Below are 26,976 nucleotides of genomic sequence, written 5' to 3' on the forward strand. Positions count from 1 at the left end.
CACCCACATCTGCCCAGCACCCTCTCTCTCTCACTCCACTTTCCCAGCACACTCTCCACAATTTCCACACCCATTCAGCTTCCTCTTTCTCCAGCCCCCATAGCTACCCCAACATCCATTTCCTTCTCTCTTGTGGTGCCAGGCCTTAAAAGTGGGTAGGCAGCACTTGGAAGCTTCCTGGGTCTTTGCCACTCCCCCTCCCCCCCATGATTTTGATGCCTTAGGTGACTGCCTAGTTTGCCCAATAGAAGAACTGGTTCTGCTTAACAAAGAGTTTTATCACACCGATGAATAATGATTTCAACCAAAGGATAAGATGGCCCAAGTAATCTGTGAAGCCAGTTGCCACATTCCAAATATAATTGCAAGCTTTCCTCAACTTCTGCTGTAGTTTTTTTTTTTTTGTTTTTTTTAAGGTAAAGCCATGATCTTCAAGGCTGTGCCTCTTCTGGACGAGAGAACACGGTAGAAATGGTCAAACTACAATGGAGAGATATTCTGCATAGTTGAGTAACTGCCTCCTGAAGCAGTACCAGTGCATGATGATAAGAAGAAATTACTGATTCCTTCGTATGATGCTTTGCCATATGACACGAGAGTTGTATTGAGCCAAAAGACAGATGAAACTGATTCACCGGTTGCTCGCTAGGCCAGGACACTAATATCCATTGAAAGAAACTATGTACAACTTGATTACAAAGCATTAGTAGTCATATTGCATACCAAGAATTACCACAATTACGTTGTGAGGTGGATATTCAAACAGATCACAAGCCGTGTTAGACCTGCTGATTACTAGGCCCACATTATAAATGATGTCTGTCTAAATGCTTTGTTGGAATTTCCTGTTAAATGTATACAACCACTAACTACATTTACCACCCTTGGAAATCTATTGTGATTGCCAATTGCTACTGAAATGTCAAGAATTTAATATTCTGTTACTGCCTGATGTTTTGATGCAAGAAGTAATGCCAGAATCTAATGCTGCATTTTAATCAGATCACAAGAATAATGTCAAGGGACAAAGTCTAGGCTGCAGCTGGAATGGAAGAGTAGCCTAGTGGTTAAAGCATTAGGCTTGTAAACCAAGGAAGCCAGGATTCAAATCCTGCAGCTGTTCCTTGAGACCATTGGCAAATCATATCATCCTCTATTTCCTCAGATACAAAGTTAGGGGTTCATTCAGTAAGCCATGACATTTTTCTCAAGGTAAATGACTCTGTCGCTTTGTGAAACCCTCAGGAAAATTCTGTGGCCTGCAAATGGCCCCCAAATAATGCCCAATGGTGGCATCGTGACTGTGGAGCCATTGTATTGATGGCCCCAAGTAAGCCCCTGTGAACATAGTGCAAAACCTTGAGGGTCTACTGTCCTTGGAGGTGGCCTGTTGTGTACATTTTTTTTTAACTTATTTTTTATGATTGGTGCAAACCCTGCCCCCAACCCCTCCCCTATAGTACAAAAATCCTGCCCCCATTGGCCAGGAGGCAAGACCCCCCCCCCCCCCCCAGCTCATTCCTCCAGACGCTTATGTTCAAAATACCATCCCACTCCAGCCTAGCCCCCCTCTGGAACTCCCTTACTCAAACAGCCAACCTTGGTGGTCTAGTGCATGTACACACCCCTTGGACCCCTTCCTTACTTTTCAAAGTCTCCCTGGTGGTCCAATGGGGACACAGAGTACTCCTAAGCTTTTGGGCCTGGCAGCAGCCACTTTCCAAAATAGCAACGCCTGACCTTTGCCCCATCAAGTGATAGGGGAAAAGACTGGGTGGCAGCCATTTGAAAAATGGCCACCACTAGGCCCAAAGCCTAGGATGTACTCTGGGCCTCTACTGGACCACCAGGGAGACTTTGAAAAGTAAGGTGGGGTCTGGGGGTAGGGATCCACTAGGCCATTAGGGATCCTTTTATCTGTGAGAAGGGGAGTCCAAAAGGTGGGGAGTCCATTGGACCACAAGGGATCCTTTTGTGTGTGAGGGAAGATCTGAAGAAGTGGGCTAGGGTGGGGGTCTCCCATCTCCTGGCCTCTGGGAGCCAGAATTTTTGAGTGAAGGGAAAGAGTGGGGGCAGGGCATGTGCCATGCTTAAAATTTGTTATAACCTTTTTTGTTATCTATGGCTGACTCTGGGGAGGCAAGGGGGTGGGACAGAGTCTTTGCAGACCCTTAGCATTTTTTTACTACTTTTGGGGGGGCTTACTCGGGGCCATTGGCCCCTTTAATATAGGGCCCGAGAAGTTAGCTGCAACTCTTGTTAGTTTAGGGTATTAATGATCTCCTTAGCATGCATTTGCATGTTAATGGGTTCAATTAAATATACAGTGCCAGGGCTCAAATAACACAAGATATTTGAAATATCTTGCATTATCCCCAAGTTAGCCGTTTATTGTGCTAAAAACTGCATTTTCTGGACAGTAAATGGCCTAACACAGCTTAATGAACAAGCCTCTTAGATTGTGAGCTCTCTGGGGAGAGGATAAATATCTCGCTGGACCTGAATGTGATCCGCTTTGAAGTGCCTGAAAGGCAGAAAATAAATAAATAAAATAACTGGAGTGTGGAAAGTATGGCCCCCAAAGAAGCTGGAGGAAAAGCTCAAGCTTTTTGTGACTTGCAATAATAACAGATACAGTACACATTAGAGGATGGCAGGGAAAGGTGAACTGATCCATCTGGTCTGTCCAGTAAAAGAAAGAATGTCTTCTGTGGGGCTGTTGTGTCACCATCCTGAAGGAATGAAGATTTCTCATCCCGGAAGTTCTGTGTGCTTCACATTTAGGCATCCTCTGTATGAAAGCTATAGCAAGATGTCTCAACTGTTGGCCAGGAACAGAGACCGAAAGTGAACACACCGCTGTCCACATTCAGCAAGCTGGCACGTGGCAAAGTTATCTGGAGAAAGCCATCCTGGTAACTGGATCCGGATATTCAAGAGGATTTATTTAGATGTGTCTGTCGCCGAACATACCTGGATGACGTCCTCCAAATAATATTAGAAGAGGCCTTCACTCCGACCAGACTTGTCGGCCCAAATACTTCTGGCCACCGCTGAATATCGACGCCGGCTGAATAAAAGACTTCACTGCCCTCAGTGAGCACCTCCAGAGCTGCCTCACTTTATTCAGGAAAATTTTGTGTTGGGCGACAATTTGCTCACATAAAATGTTACCTGCTGAGTGTGCAGGGGATTTTAACCCTGAAGACTGGATCAGCTAACTTCAAAGTTAGCCAGACACATCTTTTGAATATTGACCTCCCTTTGAGAAAATGCACCACCGAAGGCGGCAGTACTCCTGGGGAAGTCACAACAGATATGTGATTGAGACCAAACATTGACTTCACAGGACGGTTCCAAGGACAACCATTTCTTATTGCTGCAGGTGGTTAGATATTATCCTGGTCAGGCTAAATTCTAGAAATGCAATCACCACCACAGACTGTTTACAGGTATCATCCTATTGGATAATACAGCTGCATGTGTGTCTGATAATTGAAGGCATTTGTGAAAAAGAATCTGACTTATTGTGCAACCATTTACACTATTTCACCCAATGTCAATCATACTGAGCAAATGATACAGATAATCAAGTATTTGCTGAAGAAAACCATTAAAGAAAATTGGCCAATCCAACTTACTTTTTTCCTAATTAGACAACATATTTCACCATGTCCTGCAATGGAATGAAACAGAGCAGACATGATCTTACATTTCTGACTGATGACATGCCTAGATCATTTACTACCAGACTGAGCTATAGATTTTAAAGAAAATCAACTGTTGAGGCACAGTCTCCACAAACATTTAAAAATAATCTAGCCTTTACATGAAACTACAGTTTTGGACCAAAATTGATACCAGCTACCATTAAGGCAACAGGACCCAGTTTGTTTCCCACAAGAATGCCCAATGGACTGCTCTGGCACTGTCATATTGACCAACTCTGACCTGGTCAGCTTGTGGTTTGTATCCCTGCACAGATTCCTTCAGGGAGCAAGTAGATGGACTACCACCTGTTCCAGAACAATCTAAATCCGTGGAATCCATCCCATCATCACATGTTGACACATTTGTTGAGTTGCATGAACCCATGCTATTATGTAATCACTGCCGGCCCAGCCACTGCATAGTAGATTAAACGTATTGCAAGAGTTGCACCCCGAAATCTGAATTCTGACTGACATCATCATTCATGGAAAGAAGTGTTATGTATTCAGTGTAATATAGGAGTTCTCATAACAAAATTTTGAGTGAACTCAAGAGAATGGCCACTAACTCTTGCTAGTGGCTACTTTGACAATTTTCCCCCCAAGATACTGATTTAAGCCCACATTTCCTTCCAACACACATTTCTGATTCAAACTGCCTTCCCCTGATGCACCCACTCACTCACCCTTCAGCACCCATCCAATGCTCTCACTACACTCTCCCCCAAAATTCACTCATCCACCTTCAAATCCCCTTCTGCTTTCCCTGCCCCACAATGCACTCACCTGCACTCCAACCCCCTTTTGATGCAATTGCACTTGTGATTATTTCTCCCATATTCCTACCCTTCCATGCACTCACCCTTTCCCCCTAGACCCAAATAGCCAGCAAAAGAGCAAAGCAACATGTCTCCTTCCTGTCTCTAGACAGTCATCCGGGGGAAGGCAACAAGAGGGCAAGTTAAGTTTGAGGGAGGCGAACCAAAGTGACATTGCCACATATCACACCCACCACCACCTCACAGCCTCCTGCCTTCAAAACTGACTATAAAAGACACAATAAGAGGACTTTCTATGCAATTAAAAAAACAAAAAACAGCTAGTTTCAACTGTTCAGTAAAACTACCATTAAAATTATTTGATAGCATCATTCAACCAATTCTTTTATTTGGATATGAGAATGAAGCCTGGAGTCTATACAGGAAGGGACAGGATCTCAATATAAACCCTGCACCTCTAGCTCTGGATCACACAAATTCTCCTCAAAATGAACCTAGATCTTTCTCCCTACAAGTCACCATACAAAAAAAAACAAAACCAAAACATATTCAAATCCTGGTGTCACCTCACTAACAGCCACACAAATACTTTCCACCGCCAGAAACTTTGTGAAGTGACACAAAACCCTGCAAAAGACACTCAAACTATGCAGCAACCCAGCTATACCATGGTCCATAACAGTACTGCTGCATTTGTGGACCCCTGGGCCAAAGGAGGGTTGATACAACCTGCAGGGAAGAGCCCTGCAGGTCCCCACCATCGGCAGGCAAACCCTGACAAAGCAGAGGCCCAGCTGGAGCTTCGCCTGTACCAGCCCTCATTCCCCTCAGGTTGAGCTTTTGGGTGCTGGGGCCAGCAGGTCTTAGGTGGGGGGTGTCTGCTGATGGCAGAGAGATTTGTCAAAGGGCAGCTGGGTTGACTTAGACAGAGGTCAGGCATATCCGATGGCAGGCAGTGGTCAAGCGTGTCTGAGATCAGGCCAAGATCAAAGCAGGTATCTGCCCGGAAGGAAAGGTAGGACAGATAGGCAGGGCAGGAGGGCAAGGAGAAGAACAGGCGGACAATGAGGGAAAGGCTGAAGAACTGAAGACAAGGACCCAGGAACTGAAGACGAGACCCTGGAGCAACACACACTACTTCAAGAGCAGGTGGAACCGTTGCTGAGGCATTGGAGGAACATCAGCAAGGGCCTTTTACAGGCCTGAGCAGTGATGTCGTCAGGAGGCACCTTGAGCCATTTCCCACCGCAGACCCTTTAAACAATGCAAAGTCGGGCATGCGTGCACCCTAGGAGGAGTGGCCAATGGAAGTCGGCAGCGACCTGCCACATGGGGTGTCAGCAGCATCTCGCACACATTGGAGCACGGTGGCCTGCCAAAAAAGATGCTGGGAGGGACTGCGCCGTGTCGGGAGCCAGCGAGGAAGGCCCGGCCGGGGAGGTGAGTACGTCGGTTCACAGAAGCAGCTCACAGACCACTGAGCGTAACAAGTACTAACTCCCAGAACTCAAACAGCTATGCCTGCAAAAGAGCAGTATTGCAAATATTACTACAGGCCCTAGAATACCAATACCCCTCCTGTTGGAATAACTAACAAGCCGGACTGCGACAAATTCCTACACAGACACTACATGCTAGCAGAATCCCTCACCTCAGTCACACACACAACAACATGGAAATAAGGGACCGTAAATTAAAAACAGAAATTTGCAGACAAAAACTGAAATGGAAACTCTGAGGAACCAGACCCTACAGGCAATGGAACAACAGAGAGAAAGCATTTCCTCCTATTCTGAGTAAAATTCACAGATGTATGACAAGCACATTCTCTAAGCTGACATATTCCATCCTCTAAAAACTGAAAAGAAAATATTTGCTGCCTTTGCTGTCTGGGCATTTTATTTTTGTGACTGGGGTAGTCCCAGTCTCTCTTTTCAGTTTTCTCCAGGGCCTCCTTTCCATTTTCCATTTCTTCTCTTCTCTTGTCTTCTTCCTTTGCATCTGTCTCAGACATTGCTCTTTCCTCCATTTCACTTTTCTCTGCCTTTCTATGCACTCGCAGCTAAATTTCATCCCTTTTCTTCTCCTCTCTACCACTCTAGTCCTCTTTTCCATAGGAATTTTTGTTTGTAGTTTTTATTTTATTTCTCCTGGGAATTTTTCAGTGTTTATTACTAATCAAAAAATGGGAGAAATCAATAGAAAATATGACTTGTCATTTTTGCTCTATTTGTAACAATATTTTTCCTGGGAAAGCCAGGAAACCCCACCCTCTCTCACCTCCTTCACAGACCCAACCCTTTTCTCTCACATCCCTCAACAGCACTCCAGTCTCTTTCCTTCCCTGCCCTTTAGCCTTTTATCCTAACCTCGCACCCTCACTCATAACCCCCCCCAACCGCCAATCCTACAAATTCCACCAGTACCCACCCAATTCCCAAGTCCCTGATCTCCACCAATCACATGTTCCTGCTTTGCCCCCCAACATTATGTCAGAATTCCATCTCTTCTCCCCAATCCCCAAGTCCCCGCTCGCCCCCAATCCCCAAGTCCCTGATCTTCCCCTGCTTTCCACCCTAGTACCCGTTCCTGAATCCCCGAATCTCATGTTTCCCATGCTGTCTCCTCCTAGACCTCACATCCCACTCTTCCATTGTTCTCCCCTTGTCCTATTCTTCCACTGCTCTCCCACCCCGTGCCTGCATCCCCTTCTTCTCCCAAGTCCCTGCTTCCCATTCTTCCCCTGCTCTCTCCCTCACCCCCCCCCCCCCCAAGTCCTTGCTCTTCCCTTCTCTCTCCCGCTCCTCATTCTTCCCCCTGCACTCCCCACTCCCCTAATCAATTTATGGCTTCCTGTTCTTCCCCACCTTTCCTCTCAGTTCTCCCCCCCCCCCCCGGCACCGTCCCTTCTCTCCCTTTGCCCCGACGGCTGGTGGGGCTGCAGCGGAAGCATGGAATCTCCTTCTGCCGTCCACCTGGACAGAGAGCTCCACAGTTCAGACGGAAGGGGAATATTTCACCACACAGGCAGCAGGAGGAGCTCAGGCCTAAGCTGCAGCTCCACGAGTTGCAGTTGGGGGTGGCGAGTGATTTTTTGTGTGTGTGTGTGTGTGTTTGTGGGGGGGGGGGGAGGGGGGAGATCACTCGCCATCCCGTGGCAACATCCCCTGCTGACGGCCCACCCTCTGCCACCGTTCAAGGCTTCCCCACAGTAGTGGTGGCAGACCGCAGTTGGCAAGAGGGAAACATGTTACTCTGCTCTTCTCTTTGCCATCCAGGGAGGGGAACAGATATGTGCCTGGGGAAATTAAGTGCACCGGTGAGTTGATGAAGAAAAGGGTGGAAAAAAGATCATTGGGGGGAAGGGGGGGGGGTCAGAAAGTGCATTCCCTCAGCTGCTGCGGTCCTTTATCCATGCTGCCTTTGCTCTGCAACTCCCAGGGCTGGTGCAAGAGTTTTTGGCACCCTAGGCGATCCTTCGGTCCATGTACCCCCCTCTCCCAGCTTACCCTCCAGCACAACAATTCCTTCTATTGAAAGCAGGAGCTACAGCACAGAGTATTGGCTTTGAGCCTTGTGCTGGCAGGGTTTTGCCGCCCCCAAAATTCTGGCACTCTAGGCAACTGCCCTAGTTTGCCTAATAGAAGCATCGGTCCTGGCTCATCCCTCCCCCCCATCATTGGGGGTCTTGCCGCTGTCCTGCTCTCTGCCCAGTTGCTACCAATTCTCTGACTTTTCTCAGCTCTCAGTGAGTTTGTGCCACTCAGAGCCTGTATTCCTATGCTGGCCTCTGTCTCGTGAGAACAGCCCAGGAATAGGGCGCTGCATGGCTCACCTTCACTGAAAGCCATGCAGAACCGTAGAAGCGACTGGACAGAGGGCTGGACAGTAGCAAACACCCAACAGCGGGATTTTATCACATTTTTATTTTTTTTTGTGGCAGCAAAAAAAAGCTGCTGGTTGACCATATTTGAAAAATGAAGCTTTACTATGTATGGACATTAAGCGGGCTATTAATATTTTAAATAAATAAATGTTAGGTCTACTCGCTACCCGGGAACTAAGAATATTCTAACTGACAACACGCTGATATATGCCATCGTATCTGCTACGGCAGATCTCCGATTCTCTGTCTCTGCCTATGTAAGCAAGATGTGCAGCCCTTGAGTTCCTGAATAAACCCGAGTTGTCACCTATTGCTTCTCCCCACTCATTCTGGGCAATGATACAACAGAACCTTACGATAACCCTGAATGATGTCGCCCCCTTGTGGCACAGGCTGCATTAACCCTGAATGGTGGCTTCTCCTGCAGTCTAAACTGCATTGATACTGAAGGATATCTTTTGCTGCACTATAACCCACGTTAACACTGAATAATGACTTCTCCTGTGGCATAACCTCCATTAACACATCTGAATGGTTCCCCTCCCGCACCATAACCTGCGATAACATTGAATAACCACTGCTCCTGCATTGTAACCTGTACTGACACTAGATCCCTGATGATTCCCCTACAGCATGCCCTGCATTTACACTGAATGATAACTTTCCCTGCAATTTAGTTTATTATTAACAAATGGGGCACTCTTTTCAGGGAAAGGATGTATCTGTTTCTTTTCTCCCTCAGATTCAGACCATTTAGGAAAATAATTCCAGTTGTTTTCCCCCCTTCCTATTGTTGCTCTTCAGGGAGGAATCTACCAATGCCAGGATTGTTGCATGAGTAAAGATAAGAGCAATTTTTTTATGTAACTGACAAGTATAGCTAAGTTATTGACTAGCATAAGGAACATCTTGCTATTAAAAAGAATACTGCTATATAGCATTGTTAACTAGTGCTGTGGGCTGTAAACACTAGCTAGAGTAACTAGCTATTGCATCTCATTAGGATTTATAAAGAGTGCAGTGTAATATTGCTGAACTAAGTGTGAACTATGCAATGCTACCCAATGCAACTGTCTAGTATCGGTATTTCTACAGCTAACGAGCTCCGCCCTTGACAGATCTCCTAGAACCATCTTAATCACTTCCGAACTGGGAACAGTCACTTCTAAGCCAACAGATGGGTCTGTTTTCTACCTCCAACCTGTGAATGTGGTGCCCCTTCAAGAACTGCACACCATGTTGTGAGAGAAGACCCCTGTTTTCCATTGTCCCGGCGAACTCTCTCTGCCTGATGGCTAAAGCTAAGCTAGGCTTTGCTCTCCTCCTTGTGAAATATGACTTTGGTGTTTCTGTCATATGAATATATGAGTACAGCTAACAAGAAAACTGTATACCAGTGTACTACAGTACAACTAGTTCTGCTTACTAGAACTATTACCTAGTTTAGTTAGTCTGTAAACTAGCATAGCTAGCCACTAACACCATTTTGTGCAAGTAGTTAGCACCTTTATCTAGTACTTGTAAATAGTGCAACTAAGTAGTGCTGTTAATTAGTCTTGCAAGATAACCAGTGGCAACCAGGACAGCTGGCTAGTTCTGCACATGAGATATAGCTAAAGAATGTCATTGAAAAGAACAAATGTAGCTAACCAGTGCTCCTAATCAGCACTGGACCAGATTGTGTTTTTTGAAGTTCTGAGATGGTTTGGATTTTGGGTAACCTACGTATGTAACCCCCATTCCTAGGAACAAGCCACAGTAGTGCAATTCAATAAAAGAGAGGCAGAGGAAGAGGCAGGCTGGGGTATCTTGGCACAAACCAATGCTATTTACATGGGAAATGTTGGGGGTGGGACCATCTGACCACAGTAGACAGCGATAGAATACAGCAGGGATCTGGGTGTGGGTGGTGGTGGCGGTGGCGGGAGAGTGAAAAGGTCACAGCCAGGGGCACACTTATGAACAAAGCATTGTAAGAAAATCGTTTTTAGTGATGTCATTGAATAAGAAATGGTACCTCCCGTCCACTCCCTCCCCCCCCCCCCACCCATCACTTTTATTTCACCCCAGTCCCACCCCCATCCCCCCCACAGTCTTCCACTCAGAAACAGCCTTTTCAGATGGAGACTTCATACTCCCGAGTGTCCTGGAACAGAACAGAGAGAGAAAAAAAAAAAAAGAAAGAGAGAGAGAGAGAGAGATTTTAATTGGGGGAAGGGTGGATGGTGGTTAGTGGAAAAATAACAAAGGGGAAAGTGGAAGGAGCAAAATCTGTGGGCAGGAGGAAGAGGGAGGGATCAGGAGACTAATTAGGGGGATGGGGAAGAGGTATAAAGTGAGGAGCTGGTAGAGAAGGTGGAAGGGGAAGGAGGAGACATTGGCTTAGACAAGAACTGATGAGGTCTCCCTCTATCTCAGCAGAGGCAGCTCATCTTTCTCTCCTTCTACAAGGTCCCCCACTAGCCCATGTTCAAATAAGGTCATGGTTATAGGGTTTGATTGACTTGCATTTCAATCTGTCCCCTTAGAGCTTGTATACAGCACAGTTGGAAGATTTTGATTGTCTTGTGTGATGACATTGATCTCCTTGGACTAGGTATATAGCAGCATCAGAGGCTTTAACTGGCTGTTATGTGATAGAATTTATCTCACTGGAGTTGGTACACAACTGGGCTGAAAGATTTGATTAGCCATTGTGTGAAAATATTGATCTCCTTGGAATTCAATGGTAGACTGCGGCATCAAAGATCGATTCAATGTTGGAAGTGATACAGAGCACTGTTAAAGGATTTGATTGACTTTTTCTATGGTAACCTTGGAATGCATTGGTGGATAGCAGTGTCACAGGTTTTTACTGACTATTAACTTGGTATATAACAGTGTCTGAGGCTTCGATTAACTGCTATACATTTTTCCTTACCCCTGCCTCGTAGAGCGGGTTATTGAAGTCTGATTCCACAGTGATGGGGCTGTAGGAGTGAGAATTGGTGAAGGAAAACCCAAATATCGACTTTCCTTGGAACCTGGTGGAAGCCATGAGATGAGGAAGAGCACGGGAAAGAAAGAAAGACAAGGAAATGTTAGTAAATCACCTAGGAATTTGGAATGTCCCTTCACCCATCCAGCCTCTTACTATTTGAAAATGAAAGGGCCTGAGTCTTGAATATGATATTTTAATTCTAATATCATACCCCATCGCAACCCCTAGCCAAGCAATACCCTTCCCCCAAGGAGAACCACACTTGCTGTGTATTGATGATATCACAGAGGTCGATATTCAGAAGGGTTTGTCTGGTTAAGTTCCGGACTTAGCTGGAAAAATCCCTCAGTTTTAGTTAACCTGCCCCTATGAATGGCCTCATTTTAACTGGGTAAGTCATTATCAGCCCAAAACTCAGCAGGATAGAAAAAAAACAAAAACAAAGGCAGGGCTTTAAGTAGTTAAAGTTTTCCGGTTAACTCTGATTGAAAAAGAAAACAAAAAAAACCAAAAACCTAGTGCACCAATTTCCCCTGTCTCCTACCTTAAAAAAGGTATTGGCCAAATATTCACTCCCACACCTAGCCCCACCTGAACCCTCACCCTCTGAAACCCCCACAAGTGCACTGAATACTAATGGAGCTGACAGCTCTCAGCACATTAGTGTTAATGTATTCACTTCATTCCGGGTAAAAAGAGCAACCATAGCTGTCAGTGAAAGGATCAGGCCCCTTTCAGAAAGGAGTAAATTTATCTTGCTAAATTTAGGGAAATAAAGTTGTCTGGTTAATTTTAGCCAGTTAAAATTTCTCAGTTCTGAATGGGTCATTAAAACAGCAGAGGATTGTAAAGAACTGCAGAAGAACCTTGGAAACCAGGCATCTAAATGGCAGCTGCAAAGTCATACATGTAGGAGAAAATAGTTCCCAAATACCGACATACGATGCTTGATTCCATGTTAGGAGTCACCACCCTAAAGGAAAAGGATCTTGAAGTCATGGTGAGCCATACTTTGAAATAATAATAAAATAATGAATGGAGTGGATTGTTTACTCTTTGAAAGAGTACAAAGATTAGGGGACACACAATGAAGTTACTAGGTCATACATTTAAAACTAATAAGAGAAAATATTTGTTTACTCAACATATAATTAAGCTCTGGAATTTGTTGCCAGAGGATGTGGTGAAAGCTGTTAGTGTAGCTGCATTTAAAAATGGTTTGGACAAGTTCCTGGAGGAAAAGTCCATTAATAATTATTAAGGGAGAGTTACAGAAATCCACGTCTTACCCCTGAAATAAGCAGCATTGACTCTATCTACCCCTTGGGATCCTGCCGAGTACTTGTGACCTGGATTGGCCACTTTTGGAAACAGGATACTGGGCTTGATGGACTCAGTGTGCAGCAGTAGTCAAAAAAACAAATAGAATGTTGATATGGATATGGAAATGAATGATATGGAAATGATATGGAAATGAATGGAAAATAAACTGAAAGATATAATGGCTCTGTATCCATTCATTGTGCAACCACACCTTGAGTATTGTGTGCAGTTCTGGTCAACCCCATCTCAAAAAAGACATAATGGACATAGGGAAGGTACAGAGAAAAACAACAAAAAATGATAAAGGGGATGGAAAAGCTCTCTTATGGAGAAAGGTTGAACAGATCAGGGCTTTTCATTTTAGAAAAAAGACTAAGAGAGGGGATATGATTGAAATTTATAAAATCATGAGTGGAGTAGAACAGGGTAGATAGGGAACGGTTATTTACCCTTTCAAATAACAAGGGGACACTCTATGAAACTAGCCAGATTTAGAATAAATCATAGGAAGTATTTTTTCACTCAGCACACAACAAAGATATTGAATCTATTGCCAGAGGATGTGGTGAAGACACTAACACACAGGCCGCTACAGAAAGCCCTGCCTTCAAACTATGCGCTGGAATTCAGCACACAGTTTTCTAATATACAAGTTCCTTTATGTTTTTTAATTCCCGATGCATCAAGCTAATGTTCTGCTAATGCACTGGGAGCTAAAATGTGAGGATACCAAGTTAAAATGTGCGTTCAGAGTTCAGAGCATGCTGAATCCACATTTTTACTGGGGGTGCATAGTCGAGGAGGGAAAGAGTCACTGGTCAACGTTGCACCTTCCAGGGTTGGGAATGGTGAAAGTGTATTCTCAGACAGGAAAAAGCTTTGATTTTCTTTTCTCCTGCTTGAAAATTGACTCTGCCAGAGCTGAGACACTGAAGTTACAGGTTTGCACATCAACAGAAAGGCTTCTTTAATGTCTTCATTTCAAATTAACCTTCAGGGTTAAACAAAAAAAAAAAAGAGCATTCTCTCCTGCAGCCTGCATCCTTCATTCCCTCTGCTTTTGGTCGATATCCAGAGAAGGCTGAAGTCCAATCCAGGCTACACAAGCAAACCAGAAAGTCACATAATTAATAACTCAGAAGTCTTGCACCTTATGCCTTTGAGATTTAAATGAAATAGCTGAGCAGGGCTGCATTCTCCCTCCCTCTCCCCCACCTTCCCCCCCAAGCATAAGATTGCTCCTGTTCAGCGGGCAGATTCCTTGCAAACAGGCCGATCAGCGGCTGGAAACTCAACTCCATCCCTGGCCAGGAGTAAAATTTCCAGTGCTAGGCCAAGCGCTCCTCCCTGTATCGGAGGGTACTACTTAATGCCCTCATTTGCATGGGATTTCCATGCAAGGGCACTAAACAGGACGCAAGGTTTTAAATGCACATTTTGTACATGGTACTCCTTCCTGCATCGGCAGTAATGTTTACACTCACAAAATGTGCGTTAAAGTGCGGGTAAAACCATGCGTTCAGCTGAACGCACCTTATTGTATCAGCCCTGATAGTGGGGTTCAAAAGAGAGTTGAACAAGTTCCTGAACAAAAAGTCCAGAAACAGTTATAAGCCAGGCAGACCTGGGAAAGCCGGCGCTTATCCCTGGGAGTGAGATGCAAGAAATAGATCCAACTACTGGGGATCTGCTGGGTCCTTGTGACTCAAACTGGCAACTGTCGGAGGCAGGATGCTGGACTCGATGGACTTTGGTGTGACCCAGCCGAGGCCCTTCTGAAGTTCTTAAGGGGCCAATTATTGGTCTTTCCAACCAGAGTGAAGTGAATAAATTAACACTAATGTGCCGAAAGCTGTCAGCTCTACTCTACACAGAATTCAGTGTCGAGGCAACTTTTAGGGATTCGGGATTTGGCCAACACCTGTTTTTAAGGTAGGGGATGGGAGTGGCAGACTGTTACCCTCTCGGCATGCTAGTCTTCTTTTTCAATATTGATAAGCCTGGTGAGTGGCAACATTAACCTGATAACATTATTCAGGTAACTTTAGCCGAGAATATTCAGCGGGAGACATAGTACCTGGTTAAGTCCTTCTGAATATATCAACCAAAATTAGATGGTTAACCTTAACAGGCTAAGTTCCACTCGCCACACTTCTAAATACTGAACTCATAATTTCTTTTATGCAGAACGTACTGTAGTAAAAAAAAAATTGCCTTTGATGTCATCAACTATGCAACACATTGTTCCAAATAAATAGAAATATAAATAAAAAAATAATAATTTCACAAGAGTTGTGTGGGTTGACAAGCACACTCCCCATCACATTTACTTCCAGTGACATTGCCGAATGCATCGTTTGCTGTTCATGAGGGCAGAGGTCAAAAGAGGGAAAGGTAACCCCAAGGCAAAACAAAAAAACCCCCAAAAAATGACAAGAATATTTAACTGGTTATTTTTACAATAATATTTTTTAGGGTTTTTATAAATGTTGTTTTAATCTGTTTAGGACTGATTATGTTCAACGCCCCCCAGTTAAGTGCTGCACGTAGAGCCCTCACTCTTACTCACTTGGTGTAGTAAATGTAGATCCCTCCAATCAGAAGGATGACCAGAACGATTGGCAGGAAAATAGCCAGGGCGATGTTCCCACCTTCCATCTGGTGGGAAGGGTCTGTTGTCTGAGTTACTGTAAGGAAAAAGGGGTGAAAAAAGAATATATAACCCAATCAGTGACCAATCACAGTTCTCCTGAAGGCACGGAACATCCAGGGGGAGAATATTTATAAAGGAGCAATTGTGCTAGCCTGGTGGCTCTCCGGGTTCACTGGGGCTGAAGGCAGCATTCGTAGAACTCAAAGGCACGGTCATTGCTCAATGGCGACACCTAGTGGCTGAATTCAGGCACAATGATTGCAGGGTTCTGGAAAGAGTCCTGATGCATGGTACCCAGTAGAGGATCACTGAAATAGTCAAATTAGCTTGTTGTGCGATGAAGGGGGAATATAAAATTGGTGGCGGGGGGGGGGGGGGGGGGGGGGGAATCCCTGGCTAGTTGCTGAATATAAGTCGGTTCTGATTGAGCTGAAGACCCGTAGGAGCAAGAAAAAACTTCTGAGTCAAAAAAAAGAAAGAAAGATCTCCTGACAAAAATAACCAATCAAACAGTGACGGATTTGGGGCTTTACCATCCCTAGGCACTACTGAGGCTGTCGCCCGCCACCCCTGATAAGGTCAGGCAACAGGGAGCAGAAGGTCTAAGGGACAGAGCCACAGTTTCCTGTGGCAGCTCAAGGGCAGATTGCGTATCTATAATAAGAAAATTCTGAAGCCCGCTACCAATCATTTCCATCATTTATATTGCATTATAAAAATGAAGGGACAGTAGTTTTCCAGCCTTGCTTGTGTGTGTGTGTATAATTTATTTTTATGTGTGTATAATTTTATTTTTATGATCTCAGGCATCAATAGAAAGAAGGAAGAAGAAGGAGAAGGGGGGAGGACCAGGGATGGGGTGAGGAGAAGGTGAGAGTCACTGTGCATAGGAAGAAGAAATGTGAAAAGGAAAGAGGACCCGGGGTTGGGGAGAGGTAGAAGAGGAAGAGAGGATCAGGGATGGAGAGGATAGGGGATTGAGGAAAAGGAGGAGATAAGATCAGAAATCTGGGATGGGGAAGAGGGTAGAGATGAAGAGAGGTTCTGGGATTGAGTAAGGACAGCAGGGAATAGGAGGAGTTAAGGGGGGGGGGGGGCGGGGAGAGGTTCCAGGATCTGGGCCAAAGGGAGAGGTAGGAAGGAAGGGAGATTCCAGGATCTGGGGAAAAGAATCCGAGGTCAAGGGGTAGAGGATCTGAACCACTTTGATGGGGATGGGGGATGGGATATGCCCCTACCATGCATCAGTTCTGCTCCCCTTTGTATCCCCTCTCTAACCTCTCACCCAATCTTATACACACATACACACGGCACCAATTCCCTCTCTCTCACCCCTACAAACATTGTCCTCTTCTCCCATTCCCTTCTCTCTCTCACACACAGACACGTTTCCTAGTCAATCCTCTCTCCTCTCTCCCCAATGATTCTCACTCAACCCCTCCTAACCTCTCCAAAATGATCCCCCTTTGCCCTGTCTGCTCCAGGCTCACCTCCCCCAACTCTTGTTCCCTTCAAGCTGGATGGGAAGGGGAGGCTGGATCAGGAAGCAGAGAGCTGTCCTCTGCTGAGTGACTTTCAGCACAGCTGGAAGGCAGCATTTGCTTCAGCTAGCCTGCTGTTTCCCAGATTTTTACCACCCTAGTCACAGGCCTAGTGTGTCTATTGAGAAATCCAGGCTTGCATCAAAACTAATCTGAAGTAAAAGTGAACCCAATCAGCTCTCCTGAAGTAAAAAAGAGCCCAATCAGAGCTTTTTTGAAGATGAACATTGAGGCTGATATTCAAAGATATTCATCTGGATAACTGTTGTGTTATCTAGATAAATGTTGTGTTTTAAATATAGTTGCCTCTTATGCAGATAAATATTTTCCTGATAATTCATTTTCTGGATACAATTTATCCAGAGGCATTTCAGAAGCATTCTGTGTAGAGTTAGCCAAATTACTTATTTGGCTATTTCTGATAATTGGAGCTGGCCATATGACTTATTTGGCTAACTCGAGAAGTGGCCAACATTAGGTTTAAAGTTATTCAGGAACATGTCCCTGGATAATTTTAACCCTAACAGGTTATATACCTAAGTGGCTATATTCAAAGACTCAGAAGCTTCTTCTTGCTCCTACTGGTCTTCAGCTCAATCAGAACCAACTTATATTCAAAGATTATAGCCACTTCAGTAACAATGCCAAGTATTAAAAGAAAAAAAAAAGGAGTGAGACTACTGGCCCAATTCCCCACCCCCAGTGAAACCAATGTTGGTCCTTTGCGGCTGATCCCGTAATAAAAAGTTGAGGGCCTTTAGGCCCGAAATGCCTCCGTCTTCCCCATCTCTGAATTGACCAACTATAATGAAACGGAAGTTTCCCTCCAGAATGCCATCCTACCCCTTCTTCTTCCTCCCCCACTACAACTTGTCAACTAATCCCCAAATCCCTTACCCCGGCTAGGAGTTTGGAAGAATCCCAACACATCTAGCATGGCCCTATTTAGCCAATTTGGAGAGGGAAAGCTTTAGGGTCCTACAGGCTCACAACATTTTGTTACTGTTTTGGGGGGCTCAAGGGGAAGGGGGGAATCAGTTGCACTGGGGTAGGGGACTGGGTTGACAGGCCCACTTGGCTTTTTTTTTTCAGTTATCATCGCTATTTAACCAGTCATATTCAAAGAATAGAGCCGGCTAAGGGTAAAGCTACCATGGTACACATACCCGGATAACTTTGAAACCTAACTGGTGATATTCAACATAGCCCGTTAGGTTTCAAAGTCATCCGGGTTAAGTATACCCAAATAACTTTATTTGAGGATATTCAGTAGATGTTACCCCGCATAACTTATCCAGCTAACTTTAGCTGGATAAATCATCCTTTTGAATGTTTTTCCAGAATGCACTGTGGGAGGGGAAGTGAAAGGCTAAACTGAAAGTCCTAGAATGCAGTGGACGTGGGAAAAGGGAATGGTTGGTCTAGAAGTCCCAGAACACACTGGGGAGGTTAAAGGTTGGGCTACATGTCCAAGGATGCACTGGAATGGAGAATCGAAGGGTTTGTGTACCCCATCCCATTTCTCTCTTTCCCACTCTCACCTTCAAACTTCCGATCGTCAAGCATCTCTTCGTAAGCAACTAGGAGAGAAAAGGAGAGAGAGAGGGTTCAGAGACTGCAACCCTTAACCTTTGGGTGTCGCAAGCTGAGGTTAGCGGATTGGTAGCGAGGTGGGCCAGTAAGTGGGATGGACTCAGCATTTTCTGGTGCCCATGGCATTACCAGAAGTGTTCATGCAGGCAGGTGCCTCAGCAAGGTGTGCCTCTTCCACTTGCCCCATGGGTGGCACGGCACCTGTCTGCAGGAAGGGCACACTGGCATCTACGCAGAATTTCTGGCCCTTCTGTGTACTGGAAAACACTGAGTAACCCCCCACATACACTCTCACATTTTTCTTTTCCTCCTCTTGCTCTTTCTCTCTGCATCACCATCTCCCCCTTCCTTCTTTTGCTCGTTTGCTTTTCCCTCCACAGCTTCTCTTACCTTCCATGGCTCTGCTTGTGCTCTGTTTCCTCCCTCTTTTACTTTTGCCGGCAGTAGTATTATGCACCTTTGAACTTTCCTCCAATTACCCTCTTTGCTTCCTCCTCCATGTCCCTTCTTTGCTCCTCCTCTCTTCTTTATTTGCTCCCCACTTTCCCTATTATGCCTGTGCCCCCTTCCTTTCTTTACCTCTCTTCTTTGCCCTTCATCCGCATCTCCCCATTCCTTTCTCCTTCTCCTCTCCCCTTTGGTCTCCTCCTTCTTTTTTCTCCTTTTGTCTTCTCCCCATCTTACCCCTCCACTGTTTTCCCCCTTTACTACTCATATCTTCTCTCTGCTGCGCTCCTCCTCCTTTTCTCCCTGTTACTTTCCTTCTCTTACTTTCCCCCTTTGTTGTCATCCTATTCTACCTGTTGCTCTCCTCCTCCACTTTTCTACCTTGGCCTTGTGTTCCATTTTACCATGTTGTTCTCTCTTCTGCTTCTCTGTTTAGCTATCTGCTCTCCATCTTCTGGGTCACCCCAGAAGATGGAGAGCAGATAGCTAAACACCCCCCCAGAATATAGGTCAACCCTTTGGTAAAAGCCATACCAGACATTACCACATTGAAAAAAGGTCAACGTTCCTCTGCCTCCCCTCCTCCTTGGCAGTCAGATCAACAGCAGTAATGTTAGTCTGGCAGCATGGGAACACAGTAAACATGCACTATCAGTGGCTGCTTCTCCTCCTCATTCTATGCTTCCTGATTACAAAGGAAGCACAAACCATGGGCAGGACCAGTGGAAGCATTAGGCAGATTAGGCATCTGCCTAGAGCTCCGCAGCTTTGGGGACAACTGTCTAGGGCTTCCACTGGCCCTACTCAGATGTGGAAGCAGTATTCCGGACTCTTCTGGTGGTAGGACTGCAGCAATTGGGCCTCCTTCTTCATGCCCACAGGGATGGAAGAGGAAGTGTTTTTCAGGCCCATGCAGATAGGAAGTAGGAGGATCAACTGTTGCAGCTGGAAGGAGTTGGAGGCATGGAAGAAAGTAGGACTCAGAGGTCATGGCAGAGCAGTGTCAGCTGGGCCCACATGTCTCAGAGGAACCGGAATGATGGCCGGGCCTTCCCAACCAAAGAATGGAGCTGGAGCAGCGGTGGCCAGGCCCACACAGCTGAAAAGAGGAGCTGGAGCAGCAGCAGCTTGGTCCTACCAGCCAAAGAGAGAAGCGGGAGCAGTGGTGGCTGAGCACACACAGCTGAAGAGAGGAGCCTGAGCAACAATGGCGGAGCCTGCACAGCCAAAGGGAGGAGCAGTTGTTGGCCCCATAAATGGGAGAGGGAGAGAGAGGAGGCCAAAGAAGGAGGATGCTGCTGCCTGCATATTCTGGGGAGAGAGAGAGCGAGTATGTGTATATGTGTGTGTGTGAGAGAGCATGAAGGTGTGTGTGGAAGAGCAGAGAAAGAGTAAGTATGTGTGTGGGGAGAAAGAGAACATGTGTGTGTGTGTGTGTGTGTGAGAGAGAGCATGAAGGTGTGTGTGGAAGAGCAGAGAAAGAGTAAGTATGTGTGTGGGGAGAAAGAGAACATGTGTGTGTATATGTGTGTGAGAGAGCATGAAGGTGTGTGTGGAAGAGCAGAGAAAGAATAAGTATGTGTGTGGGGAGAAAGAGAACATGTGTGTGTATATGTGTGTGTGAGAGAGCATGAAGGTGTGTGTGGAAGAGCAGAGAAAGAGTAAGTATGTGTGTGGGGAGAAAGAGAACATGTGTGTGTGTGTGTGTGTGTGTGTGTGTGAGAGAGCATGAAGGTGTGTGTGGAAGAGCAGAGAAAGAGTAAGTCTGTGTGTGGGGAGAAAGAGAACATGTGTGTGTGTGTGAGGGAGAACATGTAGGAGAGAGAGAGAGAGCATGTGTATGTGAGAGCATTTGTGTGTATGTTTATATGTGAAAGAGAGAGAGAGAGAAATAGCATGTGGGAGAGAGCGAGCAGGGTCAGATTTAAGATTTTGGCACCCATAAGCAGGACTGAAAGGTAAGGTTAGGGTTTCCCTCTAAGAGTTCAGACAGCAGGGATTTTACCATTGGAGATTGCAAAGCAGGGGAGTGTTGTTTGGCCAGAATGCCACTGTGATGCCTCTTTGAAATAGCAGAGGCACATAACCCTAAAATAAGCTGATGAAGGATCCTCTTAGGCTTGGGATTTGGCGCCTTCACAATTTGGCACCCTAGGCAGTTGCGTATGTTGCCTATGCCTAAATCTAGACCTGAAAGAGAGCATGTGTGTGTGTGTGTGTGTGTGAAAAAGCACGTGTGTGAGAGCATGTGGGAGAGAGAGAGCATGTGTGTGTGTGTGTGTGTATGAGTAAGCTCACGTGGGAGAGAGAGGCATGTATGTGTGAGAAGGCATGAGTGTGTCTGTGTGAGAGGAAGCATGTGGGAAAGAGAGAGCAAGCATGTGTGTGCATAAGAAAGAGCATGTGGGAGAGGGAGATTGTGTGTGTGTTTGTATGTGTATGTGTGTTTGTGTGTGGGGGAGAGAGAGCACGTGGAAGAGAGATAGCAGTTACTATCCTTAACAGAAACATGGGGGTAATCTTCATAGAGCGGCAGTTACTACCTTAAAAAAAACTTGCAGTGCAGACTGGATGGACCACTTTTTCTTTTTCTACTGACATTTATTCTGTTACTTTGTTAGTGTGTGTGTGTGGGGGGGGGGGGAATAGAGAGAGCATGTGGGAGAGAGTGTGTGTGTGTGTGTGTCTAAGAGAGCATGTGTTTGTGTTTGAGAGAGCATAGCAAGAGTAAGAGAAAAAGCTTGTATGTATGTGTGGGGGAGGAGAGAAAGAGCATGCATGCGTGTATGTATGTAAGTGAGTGTGTGTGTTTGAAAGTGTCTATTTATGAAAGAGAGAGAAAAGGAGAAGACATTTTCGATGGGGAGGCAAGATGGCACCTGATTGAAGAGATTGCAAGGAACGCTCCTGTTACCTGGTTTGAATTTTCGCCTTTTTCCTGTGTCTCTAGCAGAATGCCACACACCAAAAGGAAGGCTAAGCTCCGGGAGAGCACGGCGATGTCAGAATCTACTTTGACAGGACAGTCCTTAATACCGAGCTTCTTTGCTTTAACTCCGATTTTGCCGGGAGCGAGGGCCACAGATGGAGGTGACGCGGAGCGAACGTCACCTTCACAGGCCGAGATCTCGCTTAGCCCCGGCGGCACCTGAGGCTCCGGCTCCTCCCCATGGGCATATCGCAGCGGATCTTTCTTTGCTTATGGATTCCCCCGAGGATGCGAAAGGGGAACAAGCTAAGTTTACCTCTTCACAACATGCTAGGGGAGAGCCCATCAGGATGCAGGAAACCGTGGGAGAGAATCTGGATCCTCAGGCTGAAGGAAAACAGGCTTCTTCTCAATATCCAGCAGCGGAGGCCACCTTGGTGGAGCAGATTCAGGACACCGACAGAAGAGCTGAACATTTGGGTGAGCAGGAAATGTGCTTAAAGCCTTTTCTAGTAAAACCTCCAATAATAACGCTCGACTCTTTATGGGAAGCACTGGCTTCAACTGAAACAGCAATACTTACTTTAACAAATACCTTTATGGACACAAACAAACGATGCATGGCTACGGAGAAGAAGATTATGGAACAAGATATGAAGATCAAGGGAGTTGAAGATAAGCTTGAAAATACAACAAAAATTGATTATATCAGAACAAGTACAAGCAAAGAAAATGGAATATATGGAGAATTCCTTGAGAAATTTGAACATTCGTGTTTTGAATTTTCCTATTGTGAAAACAATACCTCCAGTAGATTTGTTTAAAAAATACCTGGCTGAAGTCTTAAAGATGCCAAATGACATTATGCCTGTTATTACTAAAGCTCATTTCCTATATCAGAATAATGTAGATAAAGGTCCAGATAAAGATAAAGAAAAACAAAAATCTAAATTAAATATTACAGAAATGTTAGAGCTATCTCAGGAAGATGAAGTAACTGAGAGAGGGATACTCCTTGTGAGTTTTGTAGTTCTACAGGATAAGAATACTGTTCTTAGACTTTTTTTTTAGGAAGAGGAATTTTTTGTATTATGGCCAGAAATTATGGCTTTTCCCAGATATTGTACGCTAGGGATGTGAATCGGGTGCCCAGTCGTCCCCGTTATCGGGATCGTCTGGCCGTGGGAAAAAATCATTTTCCCGCGTTTCCCCGATTTTTTTTAGTGAAAAATCGTTTTTCGGGTTAGTGCGCGCTAACAAAATTAGCAAAAAGTAACAAAAATAAACGTTTTTTTGTTAGCGCGCACTAACCCGAAAAACGATTTTTACAAAAAATTGGGGTAAAATTGATCGTTTCCTTCTTTTAACCGATTTTTAATGAATTTATAAATATCGTACGATATTTCAATTCGTTAGAAAAACGATTCACATCCCTATTGTACGCACAACTCAGGAAAGGAGGAAAAAATTCCTCTCAATGAGAATAGAAGCATTGGGAATATGTTCTAAGTTTACTCTCCGATACCCATGCAAGTGTGTATTAAAATATCAGAATTCTACGTTTGTTTTTTTCGAACCATCTCAATTAAGGGCATTTTTGGAGTCTCACCCTAGATGAACAGCTAAGTACTCTGTCGGAGGGCATATGATTAAGGAGTTTGAATCTCTGTTTAGTTTAATACTCTTATTACATAAAAATTTCGCTTCAGTTTTTGTTACTGGCCTCTTGCCTCCCTCCCAATATTCCCTTAAATTAGGAGGAAATACTCATAATATAATGTGTTATGGAGATGTTTATGTTGTATTTAGTTATTCCTTGAGAGAACCTCTTATTTCTGTCACAAGTATGTATTTCTGATATGTTTTGTAAAATCATATAAAAAAAAATTTAAAAAAAAGAGAAGACATTTTATGTATCCCTACCTCCTACCCTTCCGCCCTTCATTAATCTTCGACAATCTCAGGGTGACTGGAAATCAAAAGTTGCCAGATATGGAGAGGATTTTTAAAATCCTTATTAGTTTTAACTATTGGTTGTTATTTGATGTGTCTTCTGTTTTGAAATATTGTATTGGTGTTTGGGAAATAGTTAAACATTTGTATATGAATTTTAAATTATTGTATGACATTCTATTTGTTAGCTGTTTTGAAATATTTATTCTTTTTATTGGTGAAGCTTTACTATTATGATTGATGTTTTATGAGGAATAGCGATTTTTGAATTTCCATTGTTACACGGCATACACACAGTCTATCTTATTGAACTTCCGGTTCAGTTTTTGTCTGCACATTCCTGTTTATGCTTTATGGTCTCTTTATTCTGTATTTGGTGAGGATCTGTCTGTGTTCTACATGTGTGACTGAGGTGAGGTATTCTACTAGCAAACAGTTTCTGTGTAGGGATCTATAGCAGCCTGGCTTGCTCTGGTTCTCCTAATAGGAGGTAATAGTGTTCTAGTGTAATATATGTAGTGTTGCCTACTCATAGGTAGGGTTGTTACTGTTTGAGTGCTGGCAGTTAGTGCTCTTTTGGTATGGGAGTGTGAGGTAATGCCCCTATGTTCCCTCTTAAACCGGTGCAGGACCAGGCTATGTGCCTGGTCCCCTCTAATTCCCCTTGTGAGAGAGAGCTCTGAGGGTGTAACCCAACAGGGGAGGAATAAGAGCTGGGACCCAGATGGGTTAGTCAGACAAGGCCTGGGTCTCCAGGAGGAAGGCAGCTCCTATAAAGTAACACTGTCCAAACACTGAGCTGTGCCGAAGCTGAACTGTGAGTACTGAAAGAAGCAGTACTGAACTGTGAGTAATTGAGTACACTGTTCTGAAGGGAAGGCAGTTTACTGTTGTATGTTTGTGAAGCTGTAATAAAGTGTTTTAAGAAAGGCTGGAGACACTGCATTTGTGTCTTCAGGTCTGGGGGATCACCGCTCGGTCCCACATATGGTGTCAGAAGTGAGATGTTTTCTCCACACCCAGTACAGAGAAAAACCCAGCCTCCAAAAAACGTTTGGTGTATGTGTGGCCTGCCAGAAGCAGTTTGGAGGCCAAACAGTTTGCAGAAGAGAGAGGGAAGTGTCTGTTTGGAATACAGAAAGTTGTAAAGAGGACCTGTGATTCAAAAATGAAATACAGATCACAGGGGGCCTGCGGCTCACAAACAAAGTACAGAGTGCAGGAGTGAGCAGAGCATGGTGGCTTTTGAAAGGGTGTGGCTCAAGATGGAGGGGTAAGAGCTACTGGTTTTCCAAATGTGGTTGAAACACAAAATATTACTTTGGAAAATGTTTGGACTGCACTACTTGCTTTGAAATCCTCTACAGTAAATGTGTCTACAATAATGACTGAGACACAGCACCGTGTTCACCAAATAGACCCACAATTGGCATTACACGCTGAAAAATTGGAAGGCCTGGAAAACCAGGTCTCCCGAATTCAGACAGTTGAATCTAGTTTAATTCAAGGAGAAATGTCAAACGCAAGAAAGATAGAAAATGAAATGAGGTATAGAAACCTCAGAGAATTAAATTTTCCACAAGTTAATCTAATTTCACCTATAGAACAATTTAAAAAATATATCTTGGAAAATTTACAAATACCTATGGAAGCTATTCCACCAATAGCGAATATTTTCTACATGAATTCCTGGGAAAAAATAGGGAATGAAGTACAGAACAGAAACTTGCAACCATCAGAAGTAGGTAATCTTACTGAACTTTTGGAGCAACCAGCTGAAGAACAATTTTAATATCGGGGAACTCTGTGCATCAGATTTGTTTTTCCTTCTGACAGAGTCACTATAATGAGGCTGTTTCTCCGAAATAGAGAAAAGCTCTATCTCGGTCAAAAATATGGATCTACCCGGATATAACTAGGGCAACACAACTACATAGAAAAAGGTTTCTTCTGATGTGCCAGGAGGCAAAAGATCCTGGTGCTCAGATAATAATTCGATACCCTAGTAAATGTGTGGTAAAATTTAATAATGAAAGATTTGTGTTTTATGATCCACCTGAATTACGTTTATTTCTTGATTCTCATTCCCTTTTACAACATAGCGCTACTTGAACCAGGCATGGGATGAAAGATAAATGTTGTAACCTCCTTATAACTGTAATATTTTTTTTACTGCTCCCTTTAAAAAGAATCTTGGATCTCCCTATTTCCTTATACTGGGTGTAATATTTCTTTTTTTTTGGAAAGTATTGGCTAATTTTCTATGAACATTTGTTTAGAGTTTTTTCTTTGTTAGAATGCAAATCAAAATGAATAATTGTATTTCTTTGACCCTTTCACTGGCAAGCTGCTATTGCTGTCTAAGCTGTTTAAAAATGCATAAATAAAAAAAAAAAAAGAAAGGGTGTGGCTCAGAAGCTACACTGAAAAAAAAACGAAGTTTCAGGCAGAGAGGAAACTGTGAGTGGGCCTGGTTTCAAGGACAGCCAGAAAGTGGTAGGTATGAACCGGCTAAAGAGAGAAACTCTGCTGGAGGTAGATAGAAAGATTTAACATTAGCAAGTTAATGCTGGTTATGCAGGCTTTTTTTTTTTTTACCCTTTTTTTGCCTTCAAAAATAAAAAAAGGAAGGAACACTGGTACAGCAAGGATGTGCTGAGCAGGGTGTGGCCCTGGAAAAGCTGCCAGAGCGGGTGGTGAGTGCGGTGAATGGGAACAGGGTGGTGCCCTCTTCTAGCAAGCAAGCTACTCTGCAGTTTAAGGTGTGCGGCCACAGGAAAACCTGGAGTGGAACAGTCAGGGTACTGCAGCAACAGGTGAAGCACAAAGCAGCCAGGGGGCTGGAAAGAAGGAACAGCCATGCATTTATGTGTAATGGGAGTTCCCCAGTCCCAAGCGCTGGGTCAGAGGGAGGACCTAAGGCTTGAGGTTTGGCAGACAGAAAGGCCAGCCAGAGCAATGGAGCGAGGGAACCCACTCCCAAGAGTCCAGGCCAGCCAAGAGAGTGAATACCTAGACTAGCTTGTCAAGGAGTGCCTCCAATTCCTGGAGGAAGTGAACGAGTCCTGGCAGAGTTGTCCCATGGGGTGACTGAGTCTTGGCAACAGTCTGAGTTTGGCACTACAGGAGGTCCTGAGGAAGATCCTGTAGGGTGCCCAAACACTACCAGGAGTCTAGAATCA

At 44.6% G+C, this 26,976-nt stretch overlaps 1 protein-coding gene across 1 annotated transcript in view; it reads right to left on the reverse strand.

The window, feature by feature from the left end:
* The window catches only part of SEZ6L2 (seizure related 6 homolog like 2), a 246,662-nt gene that overhangs the window by 24,162 nt on the left and 195,524 nt on the right, over window positions 1-26,976 (reverse strand). Inside the window, exons 15-17 of the mRNA XM_029606956.1 lie at window positions 18,414-18,452; window positions 15,248-15,365; window positions 11,296-11,398 (exon numbers count right to left, since the gene is read on the reverse strand). Of these exons, the coding sequence (XP_029462816.1) occupies window positions 11,296-11,398; window positions 15,248-15,365; window positions 18,414-18,452 (260 nt within the window). The remainder of the gene's footprint in view (window positions 1-11,295; window positions 11,399-15,247; window positions 15,366-18,413; window positions 18,453-26,976) is intronic.

This window comes from Rhinatrema bivittatum, chromosome 6 (assembly GCF_901001135.1).
Source record: "Rhinatrema bivittatum chromosome 6, aRhiBiv1.1, whole genome shotgun sequence".
Classification (NCBI taxonomy): domain Eukaryota; kingdom Metazoa; phylum Chordata; class Amphibia; order Gymnophiona; family Rhinatrematidae; genus Rhinatrema; species Rhinatrema bivittatum.